Here is a 27,623-nt window from a genome sequence, read left to right on the forward strand (position 1 = left end):
TTCTCCTGATTTCCTTCGACCTATCAGCCACTTTTGACATGATCGACCATGATTTACTCTTAAACCATCTAGAAAATAGCGGGATATCTGATTCAGCCCTCCTTTGGTTTTCCTCTTATTTCGCAGACCAGAACTTCCAAGTTCATTCGAAAGGAACTACTTCTACTCCCATTTTCCAAACCTATGGTGTCACACAAGGGTCAATTCTCTCCCCTCTATTATTCAACGTCTTCTTAGCCCCTCTTTTGACTCTCGCACAATCCATTGGCTTCACTCCTTTTGCCTATTCTGATGATATTCAGCTCCTTCACCCTAATGATCCTCCCAATCCGAATGACTTTCCGGAAATCAATATCAAATTGGACAAAATAAGCACATGGCTTAAAAGCAACAGACTTTCACTAAATGTAGCTAAATCCAGAGGAATCCTATTCCCAATCAAAAACAACGACTCTTTAGTAGGACAAATATCTATCCATTCCGTTCCTTTACAAATCGAGTCCAAACTCAAACTCTTAGGAATCACCTTTGACAAACATCTCACTTATCACGACCAAATTAGTTCTCTTACCTAAAACTACTTCTATAAAATTTGTTTAATTCGCTCCATACTTCCATTCTAATTCACGCCTTAATCATTTCATATATCGACTACTGCAACTCACTATCACGGAATAACCCAAAAAGAAACTTGCCGAATACAACTAATTCAAAATACAGCGATTAAACTCATCTAACAAAAAAATAAAAAGACCATGTTACACCCATGTTTCGAGAATCCCATTGGTTACCAGTTTCTCATAGAACAAATTACAAAATTATTCTCTTAGCCTTTAAGATCAAGACGTCTCATCAGTCAGCCTTTCTCAATAAATATCTTATCCCACATACTCCATCCAAGGCCCTCAGGTCCACTAATCAGAATCTACTAATAGTCCCTTCTATTAAGGATATCTACTATACTAGAAATACGATTTCCTCTGTTGCCGCACATTCCCTTTGGAATGCAAAGCCATCAAACCTTCGATCTGAAAATTCCTTAAAAATTTAAGACACTCCTTAAGACATAACTTCTCAAAGAAGCTTATCAAAACTCCAACTGAATCCCCAAACAAATATGGAAAAATAAAAACGCTTCCAGGAAGCGATACCCCATCCTTTCCTTCTATTTTACCCTCCCCCACTCCCCTCATTTTATTTTTTATTTACACAAAGTAACTTACAAATCTTCCCCTTCCCATTTGTTTCATATCCTTTGCATAGAACCATCAGTCAGGAAGTTCATCCCAGCTGAGCAGGAGGTTCTACCGCCACAATCTCTAGCATATGTAGCAAGCTAGGCAGGCGTGGCACAAAGGATATCGCTACAGCAGCTTTAACTCCAGAATTATCAATCAAAAAAACTGGCACTGGCAGTGACGTGTCGGGACATCTTAGCACTCCAGGAATCACTTAGGGCAGCCACAACAGCTGCTGTCAATCCTGCACCAGAGGATACTTGTGGGAGATAGCGCTAGAATTCCGGAAAAGCCCATCCGGAGAGCCCAACTGGTCCATAACTATGGAGACTAATATCCAGATGCCACAGAAAGGACTCATACTGAGAGCTCACACTGCAAAGCCAGGGAGAAGAAGCAACAGGAATAGGAGGCGGTTTGGCATCCAAGCTCAAGCCCTGCAAAGACTGAGCAATCAGATCAAGCAGTATGATCAGCGCCAGGATCCGGAGCCCCTAAGGCAGGGGTGTCCAATGTCGGTCCTCGAGGGCCGCAGTCCAGTCGGGTTTTCAGGATTTCCCCAATGAGTATGCATTGAAAGCAGTGCATGCAAATAGATCTCATGCATATTCATTGGGGAAATCCTGAAAACCCGACTGGACTGCGGCCCTCGAGGACCGACATTGGAAACCCCTGCCCTAAGGGATCCGTGGATCCAGCATTTAAATCCGGATGCTCCACTCAGAGCAGCGCAGCCTTGCAACCAAATGCTCCTCGAGGACTGGATTCACCACTGGCGCCCCCTGATCTGGCTACAAAGAAGGAACAGACAGAGCTGGTGCAGATGCTGAGCTCCCTGAGGAGGAAACGTCAGGCAGAGACTGTGCAGGGGGGACAGAACAGCCAGTAGCCGGATCCTCGGCTGGAAACTTGGAGCACAAAAAAATCTCATGCGCCTTGAGAAGGTATCTAGACCAGGGGAGGGCAACTCCGGTCCTCGAGGGCCGGAATCCAGTCGGGTTTTCAGGATTTCCCCAATGAATATGCATGAGATCTATTTGCATGCACTGCTTTCAATGCATATTCATTGGGGAAATCCTGAAAACCCGACTGGATTCCGGCCCTCGAGGACCGGAGTTGCCCACCCATGATCTAGACCCTGGGGCATACGGTCGCCCTTAGATGACTGAAACTTACGTATTGAAGGCTGGGGCGGGTCCATCTCGCGGCTGGCCACCACTGCCGCAGAATGAAGCCCTGAAATCCAAAACAGCCGCCCCGACAGGCTAGCTGAGCGCAAAATCACCTGCTTCTGTGGAGAGGCTGAAACAGTAGTTACTGCCCCGACAGCATCACGCAGCACATGGCGCAAAAATGCTCAAAAAGCAGCAAATTTGCTCAAATTTTGCATGAATCCAAGCTAGAAGACCCTCAGAACCCCATTTTAGCAGTTTTCCTGGCAAAAATCTGAATTTTAAAGAAGCAGGGAAAAGTTTGAAAAAAAAGAAAAGCCAAGATGGCTGCAGAACCAAATTTGTACCAAAAACACGCTAAAAACAGCACATTCTGAAAATAAAAAAATACCAAAATAGCATATTTCTGGTGGGGGAACACAAGAGGATCACTGGAAAACACTCAAAACCCCTCAAAATTAAGTTTTAGAAATCGTTGTTGGAGCCTATCAGCTCCTCTGTACTCACAAACACTGGTCACAGAAACTGCAGCTGCTCTCTAGAACTACCGTAATTAAGAGCCAGAGTGAGAATTCACTGCCACACTGCTGGAAAAGCTGTCCTCAAGATGATCTTTGGGCTGCCGGTCAGAATTCACTACCTGACAATGCCTCAACCCCTGCGGACCACCGACTGTGCAGGGAGACTGGCACAGGCACAAAAATGCAGCCTGCACATTGCAGAACGATGAGCCCCCTAAGCATGCTAACAGTCTGCGCTCAAACCCCCTACTTATCAGGGAGTGAGATAAGGTCAAGGACGGCCCCAACATCCAAGGAAGACTAGCAGACTGGCTGACACATACCCTGAAGGGATCAAGGATCGGCCTGTCAGCTACAGACCGAAGTCTGTGAATTCTCAAGCAGGCAGCACTTCAAATGTTTGTAACATGCAAAAGAACCGCAAAAGGGAACAAAACTATGTTGAATTAAAAATAATAAATGGGAGAAAGCAACCACATGCAGAAGAGAAAGACTGAAGGGAGGAGCTAAGCTAGCCTGTGATGTACCCTACAGGCGGAGTGAAAAACTTAGTTCTCTTCTGCAATCCATGCGAGTAGAGGGAAACATTAGGGTCTAGAATGTCTCACTTATTGCACTGGAATGACCATTCTGAAATTGGAAATAGCTAAATACAATCTAAGTGGAGAAAAGAGACCTCTATAGTAAGGCACCCTCCTCTTGCAAACAGCTCTCTAAAGGTAGGAGCACATAACCAACATTATAAGTCAGAAAAAACTCCACTTATCTTTTGCTGCTGCTTTCCAGATTCAGAAATCGACTATTCTTCCATGCAGTGAGGAGCTATTTGTAGGCCTGACGCAGCAATAGTGAAACAAGGCTACCCTATTAGGGTTTGAATGGATTTTTGGATTTCCGTGGATTTACAATTGTACTATATCAAGAATGGTGACTAGAACTGAAGAGATATGAATCTGGATTAAGTGTTCCTGTGTGGAAGAATGGTTGATTTCTGAATTTGGAAAGCAGCAGCAAAGGATAAGTGAAGTTTTTTTTCTGACTTATGATGGCGGTTATGTGCCCCTACCTTTAGAGAGCAGTTTGCAAGAGTAGGGTGCCTTACTACTGAGGTCTTTTTTTCTCCACTTATATTGTATTTAGCTATTTCCAATTTCAGAACTGTCATTACATAGACTGTAGTGGTATTTATATTATTGTGACTTTTAATAGTGGTACAGTCTTCCAAAGGCCTTGAGAAAGTTGCTAGGAAGAGTTCTGTATCAGGCCTCATCAGATGACATCACCCATATATGAAAATATAGTGTCCTGCCCATCCTCAGAAAAAGCAATGTTACTTACCGTAACAGTTGTTATCCAGGGACAGCAGGCAGCTATTCTCACTAGTGGGTGATGTCATCTGACAGAGCCCCGATACGGACATCTTGCAAGCATGTCTTGCTTGAAGAAACTCAGAAGTTTCGAGATGCCCGCACAGCGCATGCGCCAGTTCCTTCCCGCCCGATGCTCCGGGCGTGTCTCCTCAGTTCAGGTAGCTAGCAGAGAAGCCAACCCAGGGGAGGTGGGTGGGACGTGAGAATAGCTGCCTGCTGTCCCTGGATAACAACTGTTACGGTAAGTAACATTGCTTTATCCCAGGACAAGCAGGCAGGTATTCTCACTAGTGGGTGACCTCCAAGCTAACCTCAATGGGATGGAGGGAGAGTTGGCAACTTAGGAGAACAAATTTTGTAACACAGTTTGGCCAAACTGTCCATCCCGTCTGGAGAAAGTATCCAGACAATAATGAGAGATGAAGGTATGAACCGAGGACCAAGTGGCAGCCTTACAAATCTCCTCAATCGGTGTCGATCTGAGGAAGGCTACAGAGGCCGCCATTGCTCTGACCCTATGGGCTGTGACCTTACAGGGAAGGGGTAATCCAGCCTGGACATAGCAGAAAGAGATACAAGCCGCCATCCAATTGGAGATGGTGCGCTTCGATACAGGTCGTCCCAACTTGTTTGGATCAAAGGAGACGAAAAGTTGAGGAGCAGTTCTGTGTGGTTTGGTGCGATCCAAGTAGAAAGCCAAAGCACGTTTACAGTCCAGATTGTGCAAAGCTGATTCTCCAGGATGAGAATGAGGTTTTGGAAAAAACACTGGAAGCACGATGGATTGGTTGAGATGAAATTCAGAGACCACCTTAGGTAGGAATTTCAGATGAGTGCGGAGGACCACCTTGTCATGATGGAAAACTGTGAAAGGTGGGTCCGCCACCAAGGCCTGAAGCTCACTGACCCTGCAAGCAGATGTGAGGGCCACCAGAAAAACCACTTTCCAAGTGAGAAACTTTCGGGGAGCCTTGCTCAGAGGCTCAAAAGGAGGTTTCATAAGCTGAGAAAGGACAACATTTAGATCCCAAACCACTGGAGGCGGTTTGAGAGGAGGATTAACATGAAAAAGTCCTTTCATAAATCTGGAAACCACAGGATGAGAAGAAAGAGGTTTCCCTTGTAGAGGCTGATGGAAAGCCGCAATAGCACTCAGGTGGACTCGTATAGATGTTGACTTGAGACCAGACTGAGACAGGTGTAGAAGATAGTCCAATACAGAGGAAAGAGAGGCTCGTTGAGGTTCCTTAGAATTGGAAACACACCAAGAAGAAAATCTAGACCACTTCTGGGAGTAGCATTGAAGAGTAGCAGGCTTCCTAGAAGCTTCCAAGACCTCTCTCACCGCCTGGGAAAACTGGTGAGGGGTTACGTTGAGAGGAACCAAGCTGTCAGGTGGAGAGACTGCAGGTTGGGATGAAGTAGTGAACCTTGATGCTGAGTAAGCAGTGAAGGAAACACTGGAAGAAGGACCGGCTCCCTGCTGCTGAGTTGAAGTAGAAGGGAGAACCAAGGTTGTCTGGGCCACCGAGGAGCAATCGGAATCATGGTGGCATGGTCCGATCTCAACTTGACCAGAGTCTTCTGAATGAGAGGAAATGGGGGGGAACGCATAGAGGAAGCGATTCCCCCAATCTAGTAGAAAGGTATCTGCCTCGAGACGATGAGGAGTGTAGATCCTGGAGCAAAACAGAGGCAGTTTGAAGTTGTGGGGAGCCGCAAAGAGGTCTATCTGAGGCGTTCCCCACTGAGCAAAGATCTGATGAAGAGGCCTGGAATGGAGGGTCCATTCGTGAGGCTGGAGAAGCCGACTCAGCTTGTCCGCCAAGACATTGTCCTTCCCCTGAATGTAGACAGCTTTGAGGAAGGAGTTGTGGCGAACCGCCCAATCCCAGACCCTGAGAGCTTCCTGGCAGAGGGAGGCCGAGCCCGTGCCCCCTTGCTTGTTGACATAATACATGGCGACCTGATTGTCGGTGCGAATGAGGACCACCATGTCGTGCAGCAGATGCTGAAAAGTTTGAAGAGCATTGAAGATGGCTCTGAGCTCCAGAAGATTGATTTGATGGAGTCGATCTGCACAGGTCCAGAATCCCTAAGTGCGAAGCCCATCCAGATGCGCTCCCCAGGCATAGGTCGAGGAATCGGTCGTGAGAACCTTCTGGTGGGGAGGAGAATGAAACAGCAAACCTCTGGATAGATTCGAAGAGGTCATCCACCAGAGCAGAGATTGCCGAAGAGCAGGAGTGACCGTGATGTTTCGAGACAACGGATCAGACACCTGAGTCCACTGAGATGCCAGGGTCCACTGAGGAATTCTGAGGTGGAGTCTGGCAAACGGCGTCACATGAACTGTAGAGGCCGTGTGGCCCAGGAGGACCATCATGTGTCTCGCCGAGATGGTCTGGCGAGAAGACACAGACTGGCAGAGATGAAGAAGAGCATCCATGCGCTGAGAAGGAAGGAATGCTCTGAGACGAATGGTATCCAGGACAGCCCCGATGAAGGGCAGAGACTGGGTCGGCTGTAGATGAGACTTGGGAAAGTTGATCTCGAATCCCAAACTCTGCAGCAGCAGAATCGTGGACAGGGTCGCCGAGAGGACCCCCGAGGCCGAGGGAGCCTTGATCAGCCAGTCGTCGAGGTAGGGGAATACCTGAAGACCCTGGTTCCTGAGTGCTGCGGCCATGACCACCAGACACTTCGTGAAGACTCTGGGAGACGAAGACAGGCCGAATGGAAGCACTCGGTACTGCAGATGGAGATGTCCCACCCGGAATCTGAGGAACTTGCGAGAGGCCGGATGAATGGGGATATGAGTGTAGGCCTCCTTGAGATCCAGAGAGCATAACCAGTCGTTCTGCTCGAGGAGGGGATAGAGAGAAGCAAGTGTCAGCATGCGAAACCTCTCTTTGACCAGGAATTTGTTGAGGACCCTGAGGTCCAAAATGGGTCGCAGGTCGCCCGTCTTCTTCAGGACAAGGAAGTACCGGGAGTAAAACCCCTGGTTCAGTTGGTCCGTAGGAACCGGCTCCACGGCACAAAGCCGGAGCAAAGCCTGAGCCTCCTGAAGAAGAAGGGCGGTCTGAGTCAAGTTGGAAGGATACTCTCTTGGAGGGTGGTCCGGAGGGACCCGATGGAAATGAAGAGAGTAGCCCTCCCTGATGATAGCAAGGACCCAGAGGTCGGATGTTATGGCCTCCCATCGATGATAAAAATGATGGAGGCGCCCTCCGATGGGAAAAACAGGGGGAGGCAGAACGAGGTTGGTTATGCCCTCGACGAGACAGTCAAAAAGGCTGCGTGGTCTTAGGGACAGCAGGCGACTGAGACTTAGGCTGACCCTTCTGGGGAGGCTGTCGCTTCGCCGGTTGCCTCGCAGGAGGAGTTTGTCTCGGCTGATAACGCCGCTGATAAATCAATGGTGGACGAGAAGGTCGAGACTGCTGAGGCTTGGGCTTTGGCCGAAGGATAGATTGGAAGGACTTTTCGTGGTCAGACAACTTCTTCGTGACGGTCTCGATGGATTCGTCAAAAAGATCCGCCCCAGCACACGGGACGTTCGCCAGGCGGTCCTGAAGATTCGGGTCCATATCAATGGTCCGCAACCAGGCCAACCGGCGCATCGCCACCGAGCAAGCCGCTGCCCGGGCAGAGAGCTCAAACGCATCATAGGCAGATTGCATCAACTGAAGTCGGAGTTGGGACAACGAAGCAACCACTTCCTCAAACTCAAACCTGGCCTGGGACTCGATGTATGGAGTGAACTTTCGAAGCACAGGTAGAAAAAATTCCAAGTAGGTTGCAAAGTGGAAGTTGTAATTCAGGACTCTAGATGCCATCATCGAATTCTGATAGATGCGTCGCCCAAACTTATCCATGGTTCTGCCTTCGTGGCCCGGAGGTACGGAAGCGTAGACCTGGCCAGGATGAGACCGCTTGAGCGAGGATTCGACCAGGAGAGACTGGTGCGAAAGCTGAGGTCCCTCGAAGCCTTTATGATGTACCGTGCGGTACCGTGAGTCCAATTTGCCAGGGACCGCAGGGATAGAGTAAGGAGACTCGAAGCAGCGCATGAAGGTCTGGTCGAGGAGCTTATGCAGGGGGAGCCGCAAGGACTCCGCTGGGGGCCGAGGTAAGTGCATGGTATCGAGATACTCTTTGGAATATCGAGACCCCGCATCCAGAGTAATGTCCAAGTCATCCGCCATCTGTCTGAGGAACGACGAAAAGGACAGCTGGTCCGCCGTCGCCGGTCCTCGAGACGGACTAGAAGAAGACAAAGCCTCAGGCTCCAAAGAGGCCTGTGAGCAACAGGACGAGTAGAAAACTTTGGGGTCCTCGAACTCCGGGCCCGGAGGAGGAGACCCAGTCGAAGCAGCATACCCCAACCGAGGCAATTTCTTCTGAGGCGAGACGGTTGAGTGTCGAGAGGAATGCTTCGAAGAGTGCCTGGACCGATGCCCCTCTCGATGCCTGGAAGGGGATCGAGTCCTTCTGTGCGAGACTGGATCAGACGCTTCCAAGGAGCAGATCGGACTCGATGCGGTCGATCGCAAAGGTGGGAGAGTCGGTGCTTCTCTGGACGTCGCCCAGGCTTGATAGGGAGTTCGAAAAAACTCGTCCTGCTTCCTGCTATGCCCCGGGCTAGTTGGCCCCGAAGGTGGACGCCACCCTGAATCACGAGGCAGAGTAATCGGTTCCAAGGGAGGCAGGTCACTAAACAAGGGTTTCCTCGAGGGAATGGGCTCCAGAGGAGGCATCTCACTAAGAGAAGCCCTCCTCGAGGGAATCGGTTCTAAAGGAGGCATAGCATTCTCGGAGGACCTCCTCGAGGACCCGGACACCACTCGCCGCTCCTCCTCGCCGAGCAACGAGGTCGTGCGGCGGGGAGGAGGAGGAGGGGGCGGTCCGCCCCTCGAAGCCGAAGCTGGGAGGTCACCCTGGATGGTGGCAATCAGACGAGGCCCCATGGTTTGCATGAGCTCAACGAACTGAGCCTCCAGAATGGACCGCAGCGAAGCCGATATGGAGGGATCCGCACCAAAAGGGGGCCCTTCCGCACGGTCTCCGCGTTCTTTAGGTGCAGTGTGCTTCTGCTTGCCAGCTTTCGGCACCTTGAGCACCACTGGTGGAACTGTCGGGGTCGAGACCTGCTCCGAAGGAACGGAGGAAGGCACCGGCGCCGAAGCCTGGGCCGAAACCGGGGTGAATGATGCCGGTTTCAGGAGGCCCGAAGCAGCTGGGGAGGCAGCGGGCTTCGCTGAAGAAGTCGAAGCCCCCGTCGATGTCGAAGCTGCAGGCGCTGACGAAGCATCCATCTTGAACATGGACTCCCAGAGCAGACAGCGGCGCTTAAACGCTCTCGCCGTCAGAGTGGAGCAAGGCTGGCACGATTTCGGAAAGTGATCCGGTCCCAGACACTGTAAGCAGCGTCGATGAGGGTCCGTGAGCGAAATCGCGCGCTGGCACTTTTTGAAACCGGTAATCGGCCGGGACATAGGCCGGAAAAGCTCCGCCGCAAGGTCGAAGGCGCGGGGCCTCAGCCACGCGGCCAACCCGGAGTCGGAAGGAAAAATTTTTTTTTTTTTGAAAAAAGAAATCAAAGAAAGAAATAAACGCACAGGAGAGCCCAAAAGAACTCAATCCGCGGCAAAAAGAAGGCAAAAAAGATTTTCAATGGGCGCAAATTGAAGATAGACTTCTCAGCTCCGCGGAAGAAAAAGAACTGAGGAGACACGCCCGGAGCATCGGGCGGGAAGGCACTGGCGCATGCGCGGTGCGGGCATCTCGAAACTTCTGAGTTTCTTCAAGCAAGACATGCTTGCAAGATGTCCGTATCGGGGCTCTGTCGGATGACATCACCCACTAGTGAGAATACCTGCCTGCTTGTCCTGGGATAACTGCATATATGTTCAAAGAAAAGTTATCAGAGATGTGGAGGACATTTTTGAGATTCACTCAATGTTGAGATTCCTTAAGGCCCTTCTTGAGATATATGATAACAGCTGCAGATGGAAGCCTGGAATAAGTGGCTTGCCCCAGTATTTTTTTTTTTTTTTTTACAAGGGTCCCTTGAGGGAGGGAAGAATTTACAACTATGGGCTGCGATGCAACTAAGCCAAAAGGTCAAGGCTTAGAGCCACTGATGAAGAACAGCTGTCCTCTACCTCAACAAGTGTTCTAAACACAAACCAAGGCTAGTGGAGTGTGAGCCAAAAGCTGAGGTAAAAAGGGGAAAAAAAAGGATTGCCGCACCAGTCTACCTGTAGCATCTTCTGGAGGCAGAGGAATACCAGAATTTTCCTGACTGCACCACCTGTTATGCTGATATCATCTGAATCCTCTGCCTCCGTCTGCTAGTAAGAAGAAATAACCCATAGATTTGGACTGGTCTAGTTCTCTAGTAGGATGCTAATGAACAATGTTTCTCTTACTACCAAGTGAGATGCTAGCAGAAAAGCTGTACTTCATGAGTAGAGATTAACAGTCCTAAATGAATCAATTAAGCATCACTGGACACAAAAAGACATGTAGCAAAAAGATGTTTCTGAACTAATCATGCACATGAAAAATATTTGAATTCTACATAGATAAAATAAGATTACAGTAGAACATTTTCTTAAATAAAATAGATGCTTACAGCATACTCCTCCGGTGTAACTTTGAGAACATCAAAAACCACTGCATCAAAGCTTTTCTTCAGTTCAGATGAACCTTTATCACTCAAGGACTCCGAGCTGCTACTCTTCTGTAGAGACACAAATTCAATTTTTTTTTTTTTTAATTTTTTATTTAATATGGAAATAACACTACACACAAGCAACGTTTCAGCAGGCAATAAAGAACAGTCCAAACAACCCTCCCTCCCAACCCTCATGCAGCAGAACCCTTGAGCAGCCCCTCTCACCCATCCCCTTGTGCCTTTCCTCTGCAGCATCTATCCCTTCCTCCCATCCCCCTGTGTAGCTGAGCCCTTGCACTGTGCACCTCATCTTTCTATCCCTCCCTCCCAACCCTCATGCAGCAGAACCCTTGAGCAGCCCCCCCAGGGCCGCACAGCCGAACCCCCGCTGACCATCCTTCCATCTCTCCCTCCCATCCAAACCCCATCAACCGCGAGGCCTACATACCTCCCTCCATAGAGCAGCATCGGCAGCACTCTAAACAGGCTGCTTCGCGGCCTTCTCCTGCCAGGGCCTTCCGTGCACCCCATTGCTGATAACATCATCAGTGATGCGGCAAAGGGAATGCCCCAGCAGGGGAAGGCCACAAAGCAGCCTGTTTAGAGTGCTGCCGACGCTGCTCTGTGGAGGGAGGTAGTAGGTCTCGTGGTCAGAGGGTCAGTGGGGTTCGGACGGGAGGGAAAGATGGAAGAGTCAGTGGGGGTTCGGCTACGTGGCGGAAGGGGGAACATAAGAAATGCCTTCACCGAATCAGACCTTAGGTCCATCTAGTCCGGCGACCCACACACGTGGAGGCCAATCTAGGTGTTCCCTGATGAATACCTAGGTGTTCCCTGATGAAGACCTTTTTACCCGCATCCCTCAATGTGATTTGCAAGGAGGTGTGCATCCAACTTGCACTTGAATCCCATAATGGAGGTTTCCGTCACAACCTCCTCCGGGAGAGCATTCCAAGCGTCTACCACTCGCTGTGTGAAACAGAACTTCCTGACATTTGTCCTGGGCCTGTCGCCCCTCAATTTCAGTCCATGACCTCTCGTCCGAGTCACATTTGACAACGTGAATAACGATGCTTCTTGCTCTATTTTGTCGAATCCTTTTAGTATTTTAAAAGTCTCTATCATATCCCCTCTCAGTCTTCTTTTCTCAAGGGTGAACAAGCTCAGTTTTCCGAGGCATTCTTTGTAGCTCAAATTTCCCATACCTTTTACTAGCTTCGTGGCTCGCCTCTGCACCTTCTCCAGCAGGGTTATATCCTTCATTAGGTAAGGAGACCAGTATTGGATACAGTACTCCAGGTGTGGTCTGACCATTGCTCTGTAAAGCGGCATTATGACGTCCGCCAATCTACTCATGATACCCTTCTTTATCATGCCCAACATCCTGTTGGCTTTCTTTGCCGCCGCTGCGCATTGTGCCGACGGCTTCAGGGTCCTGTCTATCAGTATCCCCAGGTCCCTTTCTTGTTTGCTCTTACCCAAAGTCACACCTAACATTTTATATTCATGTTCCTTGTTTTTCGTGCCCAGGTGCATCACTTTGCATTTGTCTATATTAAACTTCATCTGCCACTATTCAGCCCATTTCCCTAGCTGGTTCAAATCTTTCTGGAGTTCTTCGCTGTCCATTTGTGACCCAACTGACCGACATAGTTTTGTGTCATCTGCAAACTTGATTATATTACTCGTCGTTTCCTCTTCCAGATCATTTATGAATATATTGAATAAGATTGGCCCAAGAACCGAGCCCTGGGGCACGCCGCTTGTCACCCCTTCCCAATCCGAGAACTTTCCACAGTGTTCTCCCCAGGGCCTTTCAGCCGGGCGCTCCGCCCAGCTAATTTAGATGAGCGCCCGGCTGTAATCTTGATCGCAATCCTGCTGCTGCTGCTGCTGCTGCCTTCTGCTCAACATTAAAAAAAAACCAAAAAACCTTCTCTCCGGCTTGGAGATTTACCGGGCTGACTTGGCACAGCCTGAATCACAGGAGCCTGACTTCTTTTTTTTTTTTAGTTTTTAACGCCAGCAAGCGACTTGAACCCATGCTCCGGGGCTCTAACATGTGCATGCCGCTTCTCTCCGAAACCGGAAGTCACGTCCTGAGGGAGGAAGAGAAGGGAAGTCGGCATGCACATGCCCCAGAGCATGGATTTGCTATAGGAGACAGGTCAGCTTACAACTTGCTCTTGCTTGCTTCGGGCTTTCTTCGCTGCCGGATCCTGCCTACTTTCTGTTTCCGAAAGTAGGCAGGACCCGGCAACGAGGAAGGCCCGAAGCAAGCAAGAGCAGCGAGTTGTAAGCTTCCTTCCGTTGCTGACTTATGGAAGATAGGTCAGCGATGGAAGGAAGCTTACAACTTGCCTTAGTCCAGCCCTGCACAACATGCGGCCCAAAACGGATCTCACTGCCGATATGGCTCTCATTCTGCTCTCCTTTGAAGATCAGCTCAGGAGGCAAGATTTAGCCCGAGATCAAATGAATATTAAAGGGCATTTGAAGGCATCTGAGCAGATTGAGGAGAACATGTCCTGTTTTTCCATGCCTAAAAATACCATCTTGTCTAATGTAATCTCTGATCAGATCCTTAAGAGTGATGCAACTATGTATGCTGGACAGTCTTCTCCAGTAAACAGAGCTTTAAAGCCTGCAACCATACAGAACCAGATGGTCAAAGGGCTCCGAAGTGTAGTATTGCCAAGGGATCTGTCTCACAAGTTTCTGACGCTGGCAGATGTAAGCACAGCACAAGAAAGAGAGACTTGTGGCATTCTGTGTAGAAAGCTGATGCATAATGAATTTACTATTACCCATGTAATAGTGCCAAAGCAATCTGCTGGACCAGACTACAGTACAGTGATATGGAGAATGTGGAAGAATTATTCAGTGTTCAAGATCAACATGATCTCCTCACAGAAGAAAGACGGAGAGAAAGAGAGAGGCCTAGACCAAAGGGGAAAGACATGAGGCAGATACTGGAGAGGGGGGAGAGAAGGGAAGGAGATAGAGATGTCAGACCATGGGGTGGAGTGGGAAGGAAGGAAGGAAGGAAAGGAGAAGAGAGAGATGCCAGAGCATAGGGGTGGAGACAAAAAATGGAAAGGGGTTGAAGCTGAAATAAATCATGTACAAAGGAGAGAAAGGGCACAGGATATAGAGTTTATTGAAGGGACATAGAAAGAGGGAAGATACCATATGGAACAGAGAGAGGGCAGACACTGGATGGAAAAGGCAGAAAGGGTGAACAGTGGATGCAAGGGGTAGAGATAGGGTGGACAGTAGATGGAAGGGGTAGAGGCTGGGTGGAAGGGGCAAAAAGAGAGGACAGATGTTGCATGGAAGGGAGCGAGGACAAATGCTGAATAGAAAGAAGAGAGTGAAGAGAAGATGACTAAAGCAGAAACGACAAAAGGTAGAAAAAAAAATATTTTTGTTGCTTTAAGTAGAATCAAGTAGTATTGTAGCTGTATTATTAAAATTTATCAATAGGAAATGGAAATAAGGCAGTTTTGGGAGGGAATAAACCCCTTTCCTCAGGTCAGGACAGGATACCATAACAGCTGTATACTGTACTGTCTTGAAGAAAGATTTGGCCTCTGAAAGTTAATTGAAAAATGGATTAGTCCAATAAAATGGTATTTTCATATTTCTCATTATTTTATTTCTATTTGTTAATTTGTAAAGTGGTGACTGTTATGTAGAAGTTTTTTTCAAATTTACATCTACTGTCTTAATATTTTGCACAGTATTAGGGGACATGTGTCACTGTTTCTGTGGTGCTGCATTGTATGCAGAGTCTGGTTTCTTGGTTCAGTTTAACTTTTGTCTACATATTTCTATTTTTAGTTTGTGATTATTCCATATTGGGCGAGGGTGTATCTGTGTTCTGTGTGTATGAAAAGGACATGGCTTTCTGTTAGCATCGACTACAGGATCAATTGACTGTGTAGGATCTGGTTTGTTTAGTTTTACAATGCGTGTGTTGGTGTTCTAGTGCTCACTGCAGTGTTTAAGATGCTGCCTTTTCCTAGATGCACCCTTATTGTGTGACTCATGGATTATTACTAAAAATATCTTTTTTTATATAGAGGAGGGGGTTGTTAAAAAAATGATTAGCACTGGCTGTCATATATACTAGGTACACCACTGGATTTAATGACTCTATTCTAACTTTACTATTGACGAAGGTGTTGTCCCCCCCCAACACACAGACACACATTATAAAGAATTAAATTAAAGTTGTATTATCATCAAGTAGCTTTCAAATGACATTATAAGCAAATAAAAATAAAATATTTTTAATACATTGCTAATTATTACCTGCATCTTTACTTATACTGTTTTGCCCTAGCTCTTACTTTGCACTATAGCAAAATAAAAAAGAAGCAGATAAAGATCAATCACACAGGTGCCCTTCAAGGCTCAGTAACACCTCTCCATAAATTATGTGGAAGAGGTCTGGAAGTGGGGATAGAATCTATTTCATATCCTCAGTGAGACCTCAGGAAGTAACCTAGTGATCAAAACATTATTAGAGGTGTTGTACAGCCATTTCTTGTATGACTGGATGAGCTATATTTATCTTTTTTTTTAGTTGTTTAAATTCATGCAGAAATAAATGGTTAGATTGAACCTAATGACTTCATTAACACATTTCCCTTTTTTAAACCTCTATACTATTTGAAAGAGGATGAATATCTAATTATTCACTTCTAGAATTGGATACTTCTTAAATTTAGTAAAAATATTCTGGCACAAGTGTCAAACCTTAAAAAAGGAAGTCATATCGAGCATTGGAAAATAATAATAATTAACTAATAAAAATAGTATACATTTAATTTTCCCCACTACCAAATTTCCCCACCCTGCCCCACCCGGCTACTTTTTCATGCCACCCGGCTGGAAAAAATTTCTGGGGAGAACACTGTTTCCATTTATGCCTACCCTCTGCAATCTATTCTCCAGTCAATTGCCTATCAATCTTAGTATATCCCCTTCAGTTCCATGGCTTCGTAGTTTCCTCAGAAGCCTAGCATGTGGAACCTTGTCAAACGCCATCTGGAAGTCCAAGTATATTATATCCACCGGGTCTCCGCTATCAATTTGTTTGTTCACCTTCTCAAAAAATTGAAATAAATTCGTCAGACATGACTTCCCTTCTTGAAGCCATGTTAACTAGCTCTCATCAGGTCGTGATTTTCCTTGATTAATGCTTCAACCATCTTCCCAAGAAACAACGTAAGACTCACAGGTCTATAGTTGCCTGGCTCTCCTCACGATCCTTTTTTGAAGATTGGAATGCCATTCGCTATCTTCCAGTCGTCTGGTATTCGCCCGGTTCTAAATGACAAATTAGCCAGGGATTGTAATAGCTCTCTGATTTCTTCCTTAAAAGTTCCTTTAGCACTCTCGGGTGAATTACAACCGGTCCAGGGGACTTGTCACTTCTTAGTCTGTCGATCTGATAGTATATCATGTCCAAGTCCACATTCACTGTGGTGAGGCTATCCTCAACTGCTCCCTTGAATACTTTCCCTGGTTCGGGCATTGATGCAGTGTCCTCCTTGGTAAAGACAGACGCGAAGAATGAATTTAGCCTATCTGCAATTTGTTTCTCTTCCTTGATGCACCCTCTTCTTCCTTGGTCATCGAGAGGGCCCACTGCCTCCTTTGCTGGTTTTTTCCCTTTTATGTATCTAAAAAAGGGCTTGAAGTTTTTGGTTTCTTGCGCTATCTTTTCCTCATAAACCTTTTTGGCGTCTCTTACCACCTTGTGACATTTCTTCTGGTCGACCTTGTGTCTGTTCCAGGCCTCCGTCGTACGTTCGCGTTTTCATTTTTTAAACGAGTTCCTCTTTTCCCTTACCGCATCCTTCACCCCTTTAGTTAGCCAAGCTGGTTCTCCTTTGCTGCTGTCGAATCCAGGGGCTAGGGCTTATTTTTGGGGTAGGGATTATTTTCAGGGGAACACAGTATTATCTATTTTTTTTAATTATTATTCAGATGTATATTCTTATTTCTTAAAACATTCTATATCAAATGTTAGAAAATAAAAATGTTATCAATAAAAAAAATAAAAACAAAAAAGTATAGATTAGAGTAGCCTACACAAAATGGCAGATACCACTCAAGCCACATTTCTAGATAGATTAAATGGGCCATACATCTGTTGTCATTTACTTTTGTAACCTTTACCTCTGAAGAAGCATGGATAGTACTGCTTGGCTGACCATTCATGAGGTCCATACTTCCCACATCAAGTGTCCTCAGACTTTGTATTTAAAAGTGGCATGAGGGATATGATCACTTCATCTCCATGGAAACATTGTGGTAATGTATGCTGCTGCTGCAAAAAAAAAAAAAAAAAAGGGATTAAGACCAAATCAAATTCAGACTTGTATACTTTATGGGGCTCATAATCGAAGAGAAAAACGTCCAAAAAACAGCCTAAGTCAGAACTTGGACGATCATCAGTCAAAAACGTCCAAGTGCCGATAATAAAAACAGGTTTTGGACGTATTTAAAAATTACCTAGGTCTTCACAGTGCCGCTGAATGACCATAGCTAAATGGGGCGTTTCAGGAGGTGTGTCGAGGGTGGGATTTGGGTGGGACGTGGGCATGCTTAGACTTAAGTCGTACTGCATGTGTAATCGAAAGTTATACAGCACAGCATAGACAGAACTTGGACGTTGTGACTTAGACCATTTAAAACATGTTCTAAGTCACAAAAACCCACCTAAAGTGACCAGATAAGCACTGCAAACACATAATACAGACCCGCACACACTACCCCAGTGATCACCGACCCCCACCCTCACCCCCACCCCCCTAAAAATATTAATCACAACTTGAAAATTGTGCCCCAGAACATTACCACCTGGCAGCCTAGAATAGGAAAAAGCTTAGTCGTGCTGCACAGAGGTGATTATTGCAACATCATTTATTTGAGAACCTTCAAAAAACAAAACAAAAAAAAACCCTTTAAAGACTCTGAGTTATTCAAAATTCGGCAGTTCGACTGATTTTTAGGTTGAAAAAATGGGAACACATAAGTCCCTATTATCAAAAACTTCACTGGCTGCCCCTGGAAGCACGAGTTTTGTTTAAATTTTTTTGTCTTTGTTATAAATCAATATTTGGTCTGGCCCCTATGTACTTGGTTTCTCAATTTAATCTGGATAGTTCTATTAGGCCCACATGTAGTATTCACCTATTCGACAATAAAGGCCTGCCGCTACAAAAGATTCCTGGACAGAACTCTTGCATTCCAGGCAGATAAATGGAACGATTGGCTGAGTAACATTATCATGCATTCCTCATCCTATTTCAGTTTTAGAAAATCAGTAAAAACGAATTTGTTTAATCGATTTGTAACCTAAAAATTTTATAGTTTTTCACTTCTTCCATTCTGTAAGCTTGTAACATAGTAACATAGTAGATGACGGCAGATAAAGACCCGAATGGTCCATCCAGTCTGCCCAACCTGATTCAATTTAAATTTTTTTATTTTTTATTTTTCTTTTTAGCTATTTCTGGGTAAGAATCCAAAGCTTTACCCGGTACTGTGCTTGGGTTCCAACTGCCAAAATCTCTGTTAAGACTTACTCCAGCCCATCTACACCCTCCCAGCCCTCCCCTGCCCATCCTCCACCAAACGGCCATACACAGACACAGACAGTGCAAGTCTGCCCTGTATTCGATGATTTTGTATTGTGACCATTTAGCTGATTGTCCAACACCTCTTGTTGTAAACTGCCTCGAACTATCATGGCTTCGGCGGTATACAAGAATAAAATTATTATTATTAAGCCGTCTTGGGAGTGGGTTAGGGACCCATGGAGGAGGACCCTTGCCCATAAGCTCCTGTAATCACTGCATTGATACTGAAACATGTGCACTCCCCTATACACCCTGAAAACCCTCTTGTATTAGCATATAAGTGGCTCCTGCAAACATAAGGGCTATTGGGGTGGTAGATAAGTAGGTCTAGAGGATTCTGGAGGTGGTTTGGGGGGCTCACCATGACCTATAAGGGAGCTGTAGTGAGATAATGATATGGCAACGTTTTTGTGAAGTTCACAGCAGTGCCCTGTAAGGTACCCTACTATTTAGGTGCCATGTCTGGGTGTTCAGTCCATCACTTTGCAGACCCTTCCCATGTCCAACAGGGCTTGTTCTAGGCATTTTTGACTTGGACGAAAAGTTGGGCGAAAATGTGATATAAAGATGGACGATTTAGCAGCTTGGATGATCAGATCGTCAGGACGTATAGTTAAGACGATTTTCGAAACGGAAAATAATTTGGACATATTTTTCGAAAATGTGTCCTAAGCTATTTTTTTACTTTGGACGACTTGAGATGAAAACGAACTTAGATGTTCCTTTCGATTATGCCCCTCCACCTGTCTGTAGGAAGCATAAGAAATCAAATATGTTGTCCATCCTATACAATAGGAAAACAAAGCTACTAACCCATAGCAATTTAGTGCTTATAAACAGGGAAAATGTTTCTGATATTACAGTGGGTGATCATCTGGTACATCCAGTGATCACGGCATGGTGTGGTTTAATATTAAGAAAGGTTTGGAGAGGGCTCATTCAAAAGTAAAGGTTCTAAATTAATTTTTTTTTTTTTTTTTTTAAATCACACTAACTTTGTTCAGATGTTGGATTATGTCAAGGAATTGTCTGGATGGGAACATCTGGAAAAAATAGGAAAGCAGTGGCCAAATCTGAAAGGAGCTATTATTGTAAGGGCAACAATCATTTTGTAGGGAAAGTAAGTAAAAGTAAGAAGAAAAGGCGGCCGCTTTGATTCTCAAAAGTAGAAGCTGAAGTAAGGAAAGAGGTTAGCTTTCATAAACTACAAAAGACTGCAGAAAGAGGAGACAGGCAAAAATATCTGGAAAAGTTAAGAGAGGCTGCTTGAGTAGTCAGGAAAGTAAAGATGCAAATGGAGGAAAAAATAACCAACAGTAAAATGGAGAACAAAACATTTTTAGATAGAGTGGAACTTTGGTTTACGAGCATAATTCGTTCCAGAAGCATGCTCGTAAACCAAATTACTTGTATATCAAAGCGAGTTTTCCTATAGGAAGTAAGGGAAACTCACTTGATTCGTTCCACCTCCCCTCTCCCTGGCCACCAGCACTGCTCCACCCCACCCCAACACATCCCCAAAAGACCCCCCCACCCCCGAGGCCACTGGTGTGCTTCCACATCCCCCTCCCCGCGAACCGGCATCACTCGCCCAACCAAACTGAAGGCTTACCCCCAATCTGGCACCGGCACCAACCCACAGGAGGTGCCGGTGCCTGAAGATCCTGCCTCTTCCTGGACTGGGCCTTGAGCTATTGTGAAAGGGATGGAGGGAAGCTGGTACTTATATAGAAAATAATTTGTGTAGAACTGCTTGGCCAAACTGACTGTCCTGTCTGGAATGAGTCTTCACATAGTAAATGGGACATGAAAGTATGTATGGAAGACCAGGTATCCTCAATAGGAGTGAAATGTAGAAAGAAACTGTGGAAGCCATTGCTATAACTTTGTGTGCTGTGACTCGACCTTCCACCAGCAGCCCAGCTCGAGCATAAAAGAAGATGCAGTCCGCTAACCACGTAGAAACTGTTTGCTTGGTAACTGGAGTTCCCAGTCTGTTACGATCGAATGAGAGGAATAAAGGATATGTAGGTTCTATGAGACTTTGTTCAATTCAGGTATTAAGCTCGTTTACAGTCCAAAGTATGAAGCACGGCTCAACCAGGATGTGAATGTGGTCATGGAAAGAAGACAGGCATAACTATAGGCTGGTTTAGATGAAAATCCAAAATGATCTTCAGTAGGAATTTTGGATGAGTACAAAGGATAAAACTGTCATGGTAGAATGTTGTACGAGGGTCATGTCATAAATAATGAACACTATTTTTTTTAATTTATATGTTTATTTTTTTTTTAAGTAGTTTTTCCAATGACGACAATCCCTGTGTGAGGGCTCAAAAGTCAAACAAATGATGATTTTTGCTTATGATCATGAAGGCATTATCATCACAGACAAAGTTTTATGTGGAAGAAATGTCACAGCAATGTATTATTGTGATTTTTTGCAAAAAATGCCAGAAAAATGCACAAAACCTGACCTCAGTTGCTCTTGGCTGGGCCACTCATTGTTCACAACAACGCTTGCCCGCACATAGGGAATGTCGTCATTGAAAAACTACGCGAATACAGCTGGAAGGTGTTACCACATGCTCCCTACAGTCCAGACATGAGTCCACCAGACTTCGACCTTTTTCCAAAGTTGAAAAAACCTATGCGTGGACATCGTTTTGCATCTCTGGAAAAGCTTTCTTTCGCCGTTATCCAAGCCATTCAGCAACTGAAAAACAGCGTCTTGAATGGAATAATGAAGCTTCCCGGACATTGGGACTCGGTCATTGCAAAACAGGGAGACTACATTGAAGGATTGTAAAGAAATGCTTGGAAAAAAAAAAAAATAGTGTGCATTATTTATGAAATGACCCTTGTATAAGGCGGATCTGAAACCACTGAAATTCATCGATGCATCAAGCTGAAGTGATGCAAATTAAGATCACTTTCTACGTGAGGTATCATGAGAGTGGAAAATACTACACTGAGGTCCCAAGAAACCAGAGGTACTTTGATTGGGGGTTTTGTGTGCATCAGTCTTCATAAATTTGGAAACCAATAGGTGTGTAGCCAGATGTTTATCATGAAAAGGAATGTGAAAGGTACTGATGGCACCGAGGTACACTAACTGAAGTAGGGTCTGAGAGTTGTAAAAGGTAAATCAAATACTAAAGACTGTACTAAAGAAACATACAGATTTCAAAACCCGAAAGGGCTGACTTGCATCCAAGAGCAACTTGGAAAAGCATAAGCAGAATGAGACAGTAGATAGGCACAGAAAGAACACCGTGGAAGTCTATAATGTCTTACCTATCTACTGGAAAAGATATTAAGAAGGTAAGAATATAATCTCTTTTCAGTGCAATAGGTGTGACATTCTAGACAAGTGGGATATACAAAAGCAGTCCCAAAGAGCTAGGGCGGGTTAACTACACCAGCCTTCAAGACCAAGGACCCGAAGGCAGAGTCCTGACTTGCCACCACATTCACTCGGTAAAATTTAGTGAATGTATACAAAATGAATCATGTCACTGCCCTGCAAATCTCCTCCGAAGAGACCACTTTCACTTCGGCCCACAAAGAAGCCACATTTCTGGTAGAATGCACCTTTACAGAGACAGGAGACTGTTTCCTGGAAAGAATGTATGCTGATGAAATTGCTTTACAGATCCATCTGGAAATAGTGGCCTTGGAAGCGCCCCACTTAGAAGAACTTGGTGTGGTATCAGGTGGTCCGTTCCTCTGCTTCTCAGGGGCCTATAACCTCTCTTCAGGACCTGTGGAACCGGGACCTCACCGCATCCTATACCCCTGATACATTCCTGGAGCTCTTCCACACCTTACATGCTTTTGTGAAATCCGCGACTTGGCAGGAGACCCAATTCAAGATCCTTCATATGGCTTATATTACTAAGAAGCGGGGTGCTCGCATGGGTTTATGGGATGCGACTGTGTTCTAAATGCAAACAGGCTCCTGGGACGTTACTGCATTCCTTTCTGGAGTGTCCTGAACTCACCATATGGAACTTTTCCTTTACGCAGCTTCAATTGGTCTTACAGTGTGACCTGGAGTGGGATTATAAAACACTGCTTCTTGGCGATCAAACCTTGCTGGAAGCACAAGGCCTCACTGTACCTCAGCGTTGCTTTATCTATTTGACCTTGCTCACGGTTAAACGGACGATTCTACGGTATTTGACCCAGGAGGGGGCTATTCCCTTGGACGCAGGTGCCATAAGTCGTTAAAAGGGGCCAAAAGAGACTACGAGGAAAAAATAGCCAAGGAGGCGAAGAACTTCAAACCATTCTTTCGATATATTAAGGGGAAACGACCCGCAAAGGAAGTGGTGGGACCGTTGGATGACCATGGAATAAAGGGAGCGCTAAAGGAGGACAAAGCTATCGCTGACAAACTAAACACATCTGTATTTGCATCTGTATTTACCGAAGAAGATGTACACAGCATACCGGAACCCATCAGGCTATATGCTGGAAACGAAAACTGAAAGCTGACAGGATTGACGGTCTAGAGGAGGTATGTAGGCAGATTGATAGGCTTAAGAGCGATAAATCCCTGGGACCGGATGGCATCCATCCGAGGGTCATCAAGGAACTGAAAGGGACCATAGCTGAACTGCTTCAACTAATAGCCAATCTGTCGATCAAATCGGGAAAGATTCCGGAAGACTGAAAGGTGGCGAATGTTACACCAATCTTAAAGAAAGGTTCGAGGGGAGATCCGGGGAACTGCAGACCGGTGAGTCTGACCTCGGTACTGGGAAAGATGGTAGAGTCACTGATAAAGGACAGCATCTTTGATCACCTTGACGGACACGGGCTGATGAGGACCAGTCAGCACGGTTTTAGCAAAGGCAGATTGTGTTTGACGAACTTGCTGCACTTCTTTGAGGGAGTAAACAGACAGATAGACAAGGGTGATCCGGTCGACATTGTATATCTGGATTTTCAGAAGGCGTTCGACAAGGTTCCGCATGAACGACTACTTCGGAAAATTGCAAGCCATGGAATTGAGGGTGAAATACTCACGTGGATTAAAAACTGGTTGGAGCATAGGAAACAGAGAGTGGGGGGTAAATGGACAATACTCGGACTGGAAGAGCGTCACCAGTAGGGTGCCTCAGGGCTCGGTGCTTGGACCCGTGCTCTTTAACATCTTTATAAATGATCTGGACATAGGTACGACGAGCGAGGTGATTAAATTTGCGGATGATACGAAGTTATTCAGAGTAGTAAAGACGCAGGGGGATTGCGAAGATCTGCAACGTGACATAATCAAGCTCGAGGAATGGGCATCAACATGGCAGATGAGGTTCAATGTGGATAAGTGTAAAGTGATGCATGTCGGTAACAAAAATCTCATGCACGAATACAGGATGTCCGGGGCGGTACTTGGGAGTTCTGATCGACAAGTCGATGAAGCCGTCAACACAATGTGCGACGGCAGCAAAAAGGGCAAACAGAATGCTAGGAATGATAAAGAAGGGGAACACGAACAGATCAGAGAAGGTTATCATGCCGCTGTACCGGGCCATGGTACGCCCTCACCTGGAGTACTGCGTCCAGCACTGGTCGCCGTACATGAAGAAGGACACGGTACTACTCAAAAGGGTCCAGAGAAGAGCGACTAAGATGGTTAAGGGGCTGGAGGAGCTGCCGTACAGCGAAAGATTAGAGAAACTGGGCCTCTTCTCCCTCGAACAGAGGAGATTGAGAGGGGACATGATTGAAACATTCAAGGTACTGAAGGGGATAGACTTAGTAGACAAGGACAGGTTGTTCACCCTCTCCAAGATAGGGAGAACAAGAGGGCACTCTCTAAAGTTGAAAGGGGATAGATTCCGTACAAACGTAAGAAAGTTCTTCTTCACCCAGAGAATGGTAGAAAGCTGGAACGCTCTTCCAGAGGCTGTTATAGGGGAAAACACCCTACAAGGATTCAAGACAAAGTTAGACAAGTTTCTGCTAAACAAGAACGTGCACTGGTATGGCTAGTCTCAGTTAGGGTGCTGGTCTTAGACCAGAGGGCCGCCGCGTGAGCAGACTGCTGGCATGATGGACCACTGGTCTGACTCAGCAGTGGCAATTCTTATGTTCTCATGTCTGAGCTGGCACGGTTTGAGCTATGCTATCATAAACGTTCTACCAGTCCGGAGGTCCGGGCATACCTGGTTTTATGGAGTGTGTTCTTGCAGTTACCTCTAGTCTCTCGACATGGGGAGGGGAGATGGGGGGGTGTCTGAATAGAGAGGGTGTGTGGTGCATGAATGATTGTACGACTGGTTTGTGTTGGCTGGTGTGGGTGTTGTATCTTGAGTAGGGGATTCTTCGGGATAGGCACTACACATTGAAAAAAAATTCTGGGGTCATATGGGGGATCCGGGATGTTCTTGTGGTTGGTGAGTTATGAAAACGCGGTCTGGAGCTATCTGCCACTCATTGTTTCCTTTCTCATGGACTGAGGAGCTTGTTGTGCTCTGTAGCCCCATACTCTTATTGGCTATTGTATTTGTTCTTTTTGATAAACTTTAGGTGGGGGGTCGTGGGCTCCTCTTTCTTTTTGGGTTTTGTCTGCGCATAATGTGGTCTTTTATATCATTACTACGTTCTCTGCTGGTGATGATGATTGTATTGTTTTGCAATGTTCACAGCCACTTTTGTTTGCATCTGTTCTCATTGTATGCCCTTTGTTACTCTGGTTGACCTCAATAAACATGATTTAAAAAAAGAAAAAGAAGAAGAATGAGTCAGCAAAACAGATGGTCAGAGAGACAAAACTCATTAGTAACCTCCAAATAAAGCAGAAGAACCCTGTGCACGTCCAATTTCCTCAAAATACGATCCTGCGACTTGGAGCCAGAAGGCTGAAAAACAGGCAAACACACCTCCTGATTAACATGGAAAGTTGAATCTACCTTCAGGAAAAAAAGAGGGGACCGTGCGCAAGAAAATCTCAGTATCCAAGATCTGCAGGAAGGGCTCTCAACAAGAAAGAACCTGGAGTTCCAAGACACATCTCACGGAAGTAACAGCAACCAGAAAAACAGTCTTGAGCATCAAGTCCAAGAGGGAAGCGTCTCTCAGAGACTCAAAAGGAGCCTTGGTAAGGCCAGTGAGAACCAAGTTCAGGTCCCAAGAAGGGAACGGTGGCTTAAGAAGAGATTTAATATGAAGAGCACCCTTCAGAAATCTGGCGATGTCAGGATGAGACGCAAGCAAGGAAGAACGATCCCGGGCTCTGAAACAAGAAAGCCCAGCAACTTGGACCCAAAGGGACGCTATGGTAAGGCCTTTATCAAGACCCGCTTGGAGGAAGGCGAGAACCACCAAAATTGGACGGCATACAGTTCTACCTGTTCTGGTCGCACCAAAGTTGAAAAGTCTTCCAAGCCTTAGTGTAGGCAGACTCAGTAGTCAACTTCTTAGACATGAGCAGAGTAGCAATGACTACATCCGAATATCATTTGCGCACTAATGCTGCACGCTGATTTGTTAGCTTGTTGGTGTATTAATGCACTGAGTGTGCTTTGGGTCTCCAGCAACTGGGTCGTATCAACCAGAGCATGTGTGGCCATCGTGTTTCCTCAAAGAGACTAATGTCTCCAGATGCAGTACTTCTCTGTGCCGAGCCTTGCGTTGGAAACTAACGTAAGACATCACCTCCCCTCGGAGGACGGCCTTGGCCATCTCCCAATAAAAGGTGGGATTATCCAAATGGCCTTTATTGTGCTCCTGATAAGAGTCTTCATTTCTCTATAAGGAAATCAGAGAATTTAGCATTTTTATAAAGGTAACAAGGGAATATCCAGCCCACGGCACATCGAGAGTTATCAGAATGTCCCTACTTGAGCTCAACTCTGGCATGGTTGGAGATTTCAATGGGGCCAATCTGGGCTTGTAAAACTTCTGAGAAGAGGAAATAAGAGATCACTAGATCACTATATAATCAATACGGGACAAGGTGGCATGCACCCAGGATAAATGGGTGAAATCCTTTTCCAAAGGATTTAACACTCTCCAGGAGTTCACTAGGTCCAGGGAGGAGAAAAGCCAGGAAACTCCTGTTGCTGATTAGATACCTCTCTCCCTGACCCTGTAAAATGGGTTCCGCCACCTCATTGAAATCCTCTCCCACACCTCATTGAAATCCCAGTTTCGGGGCATCCCCAAGCAAAGTAAGACGACGATCTACTATCTGGGGGGGGGGGGAAACCCCCCAACATATTCCCGGGTTATTTGGCGCATAGATGTTGCAGATTATATGCAGTTTAGAGGTAACACTTACTAATGTAATTACATATCTCCCCCCAGGGACCCTAACAATTTGTTGCACAGTGATCTGTAGCATCTTCTGAAACAATATTGCAACACCTGCCTTTCTCCCCACTGCCGGGGAATCAATAGTACCGGTAGTTCCCAGACACCAAGTATTCAACTTAGCATGCTCTTCAGCAGTTAAATGTGTTTCTTGTAAAAAAGCCAAATTGGCATTGAGTATTAAGGGAACAGAGAATTTTCTTCTGCTTTATTGGAGAGTGTATTCCTCCCACATTCTAAGAAATTAGCTTAAGGGACATAAAAACAAAAGCTATAATTGAAATCATGCCGTAACCATCTCTGTAAACTAGGAAGATGAGATGTCCCAGCCTTCACTTCCTCCTCCCCAAATATTGTTGCAAACAGCCTAATGTAAGTTGCCAGCCCCAACCCCCCTTACCCGTAGCATGTGGGGCATGATAAAGAAGGGAATCACGAGTAGATAAGAGAGGGTCATAATGCCGCTTTATAATACTGCGTCCAACATTGGTCTCCCAACCTAAAGAAGGATATAAAACTGCTGGAGAGGGTGCAGAGATGAGCAAGAAAACAAGTAAAAGGTATGGAGAAACTGGAATACGAGGATCGACTTAAGAAAAGGAGACTGCGAGGGGATATGATCGAGACCTTCAAAATACTGAAAGGAATCGACAAAAT

General features: G+C 45.9%; 1 protein-coding gene across 7 annotated transcripts in view; it reads right to left on the reverse strand.

Moving 5' to 3' along the window:
• Positions 1 to 27,623, reverse strand: part of RALGPS2 (Ral GEF with PH domain and SH3 binding motif 2) — a 595,760-nt gene that overhangs the window by 533,999 nt on the left and 34,138 nt on the right. For 6 of the 7 annotated variants that reach the window (XM_033915477.1, XM_033915474.1, XM_033915479.1 and 3 more), the window contains exons 2-3: positions 17,179 to 17,329; positions 10,945 to 11,052 (exon numbers count right to left, since the gene is read on the reverse strand). In XM_033915477.1, coding sequence (XP_033771368.1) covers positions 10,945 to 11,052; positions 17,179 to 17,229 — 159 coding nt within the window. In that variant the 5' untranslated portion in view covers positions 17,230 to 17,329. The remainder of the gene's footprint in view (positions 1 to 10,944; positions 11,053 to 17,178; positions 17,330 to 27,623) is intronic. The other variant, XM_033915478.1, reaches the window with a different exon arrangement.

This window comes from Geotrypetes seraphini, chromosome 12 (genome assembly GCF_902459505.1).
Source record: "Geotrypetes seraphini chromosome 12, aGeoSer1.1, whole genome shotgun sequence".
Taxonomy (NCBI): Eukaryota; Metazoa; Chordata; class Amphibia; order Gymnophiona; family Dermophiidae; genus Geotrypetes; species Geotrypetes seraphini.